General features: G+C 40.7%; 1 protein-coding gene across 1 annotated transcript in view; it reads left to right on the plus strand.

Moving 5' to 3' along the window:
- Nucleotides 1–287: 287 nt before the first annotated feature.
- The window catches only part of LOC309569108 (uncharacterized protein), a gene marked incomplete at both ends in the record, with an annotated part of 152652 nt that continues 146357 nt past the window's right edge, over nt 288–6582 (plus strand). Inside the window, 4 exons of the mRNA XM_082274872.1 lie at nt 288–329; nt 1194–1287; nt 3757–3774; nt 5353–5601. Of these exons, the coding sequence (XP_082130998.1) occupies nt 288–329; nt 1194–1287; nt 3757–3774; nt 5353–5601 (403 nt within the window). The remainder of the gene's footprint in view (nt 330–1193; nt 1288–3756; nt 3775–5352; nt 5602–6582) is intronic.

Here is a 6582-nt window from a genome sequence, read left to right on the forward strand (position 1 = left end):
AAATGGGTGAACACTACAGCCAATGTTTGACCCAAACTCATGCTCGGGCCGAACCACTCGCCCAACTCTATTTATAATGTTTTTGAAATAGAGTTAATCCAGAATTTTGGACAGAATTTTATGGATTTGGATAGTCAGATCTGAATTTCAGTTCAATTTTTTGTGGTTCGGATTTCCAACAGGCTTCTGGGAGAAAGAGATTAAAGGCTGTTTCTTTCTTATAGCTGCTTCTGTTGTTGCCTGAGTACACTTAGCTTTAATGCCCATGTCTTTGTATCCCTGGAAGAATGGTTAAAGGAAATGCTTCCTCTTTTCCTCATCAGACAGAGGTGAGAGCAGCCTCCATAACCATTTCGTACAACTTTGTATCATTTGCTGTTTTGTGATACGCACTTTTTTTGGATAGTGGAAGTACTGCCATGACTTGCAGTGAGTTGAGTTTTGCACTTCTTCTTTAGGAGTTAAATGATTGTGAAAATGAATACCAATGATCTGGCTGTAGCTGCACTCTCCCTGACACCTGATTCATAACATCAATTAGGAACTGTTACATAGTAGGTGAGGTTGAATAAAGACCATAGTCCATCCAGTTCAACCTGTGTAGGTTGGACACTGGCATTTGTTCACATGAAAACTGCTTTTCTCATTCATTGTAAATATGAAATAGCACAACCCAGCTAGACTTAACTTAAGACGGGTGAGGGTCAGAAGGTGGCCAGACGCAATAGTGAAGGAACTCAGAAGCATCGGAAAATGATCTCAAATGCAAGCCAAATGCATAATACATTTGTCTACTGTATATACAGAAGCACTTAATATTATACATGTTTATTGGTTGTATTTTTCTTTAGAACAAAATCAGCATTGTGTAATATGGGGATTTATGGACTGCAGCTTCCATTTCAGATCCTCCTTATCTGTAAGTAGGTGATTTTCTCAATGTTTGTATTTTTTATATAGTTGTATATAGTTTTAATATGTATCGACTGTATAAACTAAAGTTCAAATGTTTAGAATCACTCAGCAATGTTCATGTTTTTCTTTAAAAGTTATATATTTATTCCCCAAAGTAGGATTAAGTTGGTCAAAAATTATAATAAGTCCTTTTGCCAATACCATCGCATTTTTTTGTTTTATTTCCTTTAACTCTTATGTTCATTAGACTTTACATTTATAAAATAATCCATTTGCAGCTATTACAGCATGCTGACCTTACTACTGATATCTTGGGGAGAATCCAACCACCATCTTTAGCTTTTCCATTTGGTAAAGTTGTTCCAACAAGAGGTAAATAGAGTTGAGATCTGGCAGTTGTGCCAGCTAGTCCATCAAAGATAATACTCCGGCTTCCTTTATCATAGTTTGGCATAGTTGAGAAGTATACTGATATCTTGGGGAAATTCCAACCACCATCTTTAGTTTTTCCAAGAGGTGATCTTGTCTTTGACCCTTTGGTAGAGCTGTTCGCTCAATAGGTAAATAGAGTTGAGATCTAGCAGTTGTGCCAGCTAGTCCATCAAAGATAATACTCCTGCTTCCTTTATCATAGTTTGGCATAGTTGAGCAGTATACTTCAAGTTGTTGTCTTGCTGTATTGTGAAATTTGCTCTAATTAAAGTCTAACTAAATGTACATTTTTTTTTCTGTTTTGAATAGAGTGGAGAGGGATTAGAACCCCTCTCAGTTTTTATTATTGCCTGTTACCCCTCTCTTATTGTCCTTTGTATCATTATTATTGAAAGGTCAACTGCAGGTCAAAGTCACCCATCAATGATCTGTGAAGGATCTCAGAAGCATCTCAAACTAATCTCAATGCAAGAGTAATGCACCTGAAAAAAAGCTTGCACTTGACAACATTGCCAAAGGCTGGTGACAGAGACACTTGGACTTATCCAATTGATAATACAGTAAAACCTTGGGTTGCGAACATAAATAGTTCCAGAAACATGCTTGTAATCCAAAGCAGTCTTATATCAAAGCGAATTGCTCCATAAGAAATAATGGAAACTCAGATGATTCGTTCCACAACCATTTTTTCATAAGTCCTTCAGTTTATAGTCCATATAAAAAGATTATAGCAATGTGATAGGTTGTGTACCCATAAAATGTCCATCCACAAATGGCGCCTCCACAAGGGGATTAGAAGCAAAACCCAGCAGGAATCACAGTGTATAAAAGAGAATAGAGGTGCCTCTAAGTGTAGCAATATGCTTACATTTAATGAAGGTTCAACATTTAGCAACTCACATGCTTGATGATTAAAAGAGGCACATCTAAGAATGCAGGCAACTGGGGTAAAGCTGTCCACATAGACCGTCCTCCTCACTGCCCGCTCTCACTGCAATAGTGACCGGGAAGGCTAAGTGATCTGAAATCGAGGCTTGAAGTGCTCATGGAGCACAGAGTTGAAGGGATGACGTAGATGGCGGTGCCGAGGATAGTCTATGTGGACAGTGATCTATTGTCCAATGCCTGTGTCATTCTATAAATTGTAACCATTTATTTTTATTTGCTAATTTCAAATTTCAAGCATTTTCTTTGAAAAGCTGGCGTTAAGGTTTTCAAAATCTCACTGTTGTCTTTTTGCCTTTCAGCTGACACACATTTTTGGCTTGTTTGATCATCTTGTTCCCCACTCTATTCATATATTAAAGAGAACCTTCACCCTGTAAACAAAAAATTTAAAGTCTGCAGCTACATATACTGTAGCTGCTGACTTGAAAAAAACACACTTACCTGTCCCAGGATCATGCGATGTCCTCATCTGACCCAGCTCTTTTCCTGTCTTCGGTTCCAAGTGTTGGCATCTTAACTATTGGCAGCCATCTGTGACTCCTTGCAGCTTCACAGGCAGCTACCCACTGCCCATGTGTGAATGGTCCTGGAACCTCCTTGGACCTCTGATGTGTTCCAAGAGGCTGCGGGCAGAGGTGGAACTACCTAGGCGGTCTGAGCGAATGTGGGAGCAGGTATCTGTCAAAAGAAACCCCATTGGAATCCATGCGTCCGGTACCCTGCATGTAGATTAGGGGGCCGGTGCCCCTGCGCCCCCAATGGACAGGCCGCCACTGAATTCGCATATGTGTGAACCCAACCTTAATGTTCTCAGGTTCTTTGTCTTGAAGAACATTAATCTAAATTCTAATGTAAACTAGGTGTCCACATCTGTAGGCGCTTCTAGTCTCAAGACTCAAGACCACATTGTCCCTGACAGTGGCTGGTCTACACTAGATATCAAGAACCAGTCAGTGATTCTAATTCATGGGATCACCATTGCAGCCAATAACGATGACTACATGAGGGTGTTTTACAAACATACCTGCTGGCTTCAGATATCACTGCCTTGTACAGAAAGAGGGACAGTGACAGCTAAGGGCAGCAGTGCAATGCAGTAAGTAAAAAAATTGAATTACTGTTATGTGTAAAATTAGAGAAAGTGAATTTTCGAAACCCTTTTTGCCCATTTATCAGCTTGCCCATTAGATGAAGTGACCGTTTATCACATAAGGATTGAGATGAAGATATGGGCTGGAGGGGATTTGGATTTTAAAGAAAAAAATCTATGTCAATTCAGCCGCCCATATCTCTGGATCTAGTAATTATTTTGACATAATCAGTTTTCTCTGAAGATCATTTCAACTTACGTATTCTTTTATCATACGCTCAATTTCAAATTGGCCAGGTTTGGGAAACATTTATTTTACATAAACCACAGGAAATATTTATACTTCTTTTTTTCTCTGTTTCCTCTAACAGCTCTGATTGGACAGCTAGGTAAGTTCACATTTTTCATTCACATACTGAGAAATTTTGTATCACAGCATTTTTTTTTATATAATGTTGGGGTATGTAGTCTTTCACAAATGAAGTTAGCAAATATTCTGTTAATAGTTAGACAATTGTAAACATACAAAATTAAAAAAAAAAAAAATTCTTAATGGTTTACATTAGCTTTGCCCATCTACCTTTCTAGGGATGTCCTGATGATCCCCCATTATGTCCATCCCCATTGCAACACTACTGTTTACACGATTAACCAATACAGGCTGCTTAGAGAAAGGGGAGAGTTGATTTAGGATTTACTATGCTACAAGGAACATTAAGAAATGTTCCTAAGCATTCCCCTGAATAATGTTCTTTTTGTCTTGAATTCCTCCTGAAAAATAGCAGTACGCTTACTGGTATGTGAGGGTGCCTAGGCACCCATGTGCATACAGCTTTATTACTGTGTATCTGCCGTATTAGAGGCACTGCTGCCTCTAACTGATAGTCTCTTGAGATTTGGAGTGAGACGAGGTGATGTCACTACTGCGTTGCTCATTGTTCTCCTTCCTGGAGGCTCTGACATAAGGAAGCAAAGTCCTCCCTCTAACAAGCTGGTGGCCTTCATGCAGACAAGTGGTGTAGAACACGGTATGGTAAGCTAGTAACTGAAAAACGATCAGCTGTACGGAGACCACAGGAAATATTGATAACTATTTCTTTGTCTACTGCATGTCTTTCCTTTTTACACAGCTTCCAGAGTTCAGTTCTTCTTTAGTTATCCAGCCTTAAAGCGGAGTTCCGGGCACAAAAATTTTTTTTTTTTTGTGCCCCTCCGCTAGGTAGAGCTCACCTGAAAAGGAATTGGATAGTTATTTTTTTTGTTTACTCACCTTTTTTATTGAAGATCGAAGATACTCACCTCTGACTGCTTCCTCCCTCGGAGCCGCGGCTCACCCCGTCACTTCCTGCCTCGCGATGATTCCTGGGAGCTAAACGTCATCGCTCCCAGGAATCAATGCCACGGCACCGGCCCCGCTCGTCATTTCCGGGCGACGCCGCATTCCCCTGCTAAACAGCTTCTGGGCATGCCCAGAAGCTGTTTAGGAATGCGGCGCCGCACCGGAAGTGACGAGAGGGGCAGGTGCAGTGCATTCTGGGACACGAAGACGCGAAAGAAGACAGAGAAGAGGACCGCGCCGGCTTCAGCTGCCCACAACAGAGATGGAAACGCTGTGGAAGAAATCTTCTAAGTAAGTATTTCTTCTAAAAGGTAAGTGCGAACCGGGACAGATCAGAGGCTAGCCATTGTGGAATGTGCTAGCCCTGACTGTCCCGGGGGTATGTTCAGCAAAAAATCGTTTCTCTGCCCGGAATTCCGCTTTAAATAAAGCTGTATAAAAGGAAATATTAGTATATTGTGGTACACAGCGTTAGATGGCAAGACAGCCATGGAGCTTGTGCCTTAGTAAAATTTTGACCAAGGAACATCCTATATTTTTATTGTAAACAGGTTATCTTTAAATTCCTTCTGGTTAACCAGCAGATAGATGTTCCTAGTTTTTATAGTTTATAATTAATATCCAACAGGATCTGCGGTGAGACCAGTGGTGACCTTCAATACAAAATGGAATAAGATCCCCATAGGACAATCTATAACAATGACCTGTAACGTGGAGCCTCCTGCATTGTTCTATCACTGGTACCGTAATAACACCAAGATATCTACAAACAAGAACTATGTGGTTGTATCTGCCAGGACGGGAGACAGCGGGGATTATAAGTGCCGGGCCGGCATTGGTGATACAAGTGAGGGTGTCACACTGAGTGTTAGTGATGGTAAGGCAATCTAATATCAACATTTATAATGTTCTCTTCAGTTGTCACTAACATATTGGAGATATTAGTTTATCTGGTTCACATTTTCTGCATAGAGTTTGCCTTATTCTATGTTGTGTGCATAGATACTAACTCGCGCCTCTGGGGTAGGTATCTGAATTGGTAAGCTGCAAGTCCAAATAACTGTAGATCTAGTTATATACAAATGTGTAGGGGAGATAACTGCGCTAACCTCTGATGGTAGGGGGTAGTGATGAACCTAAAATTCGCCGTTCGCGAACGGCGAACGCGAACATCGGCAAATGTTCGCGAACCGGCGAACTGGGCGAACCGCCATAGACTTTAATAGGCAGGCGAATTTTAAAACCCACAGGGACTCTTTCTGGCCACAATAGTAATGGAAAAGTTGTTTCAAGGGGACAAACACCTGGACTGTGGCATGCCGTAGAAAAAAAAAAAGTTCTTAAAAATTGTAATTTTTTGATAGAGAGCCAATTATTGGAAAAATTAAAAAAAAATAAAAATAAAAAATTTCTTTGGATTTAGCATCTGGGGGGGTCTAAAAAGTGTACCTGTGAAGTTTCAGCTCTGTAGCATGTCCGGAACCAGAAAAAAATAAGAATTAGGGTTAGGGCTAGGGTTAGGGTTAGGGCTAGGGTTAGGTTTAGGGTTAGGGTTATTTTTATGGCTAGGCTTAGAGGGTTAGGGTTAAGGTTAGAGGGTTAGGGTTATGGTTAGAGGGTTAGGGTTAGGTTTAGTGTTAGGGGCTAGGGTTAGGGTTACGGTGAGATACTTAGGGTTAGAGTTAGTAGCCCTACCCCTACCCCTCTAACCCTCTAACCCTCTAACCCTAAGCACTAAAAATAACCCTAACCTTAGCCCTGACCCTAACCCTAACCCTAACCCTAACACTAACCCTAATTCTATTTTTTTCTGGTTCTGGACATGCTACAGAGCTGAAACTTCACAGGTACACTTTTT

Source organism: Pelophylax lessonae, assembly GCF_965119305.1.
Source record: "Pelophylax lessonae genome assembly, chromosome: 13".
Taxonomy (NCBI): domain Eukaryota; kingdom Metazoa; phylum Chordata; class Amphibia; order Anura; family Ranidae; genus Pelophylax; species Pelophylax lessonae.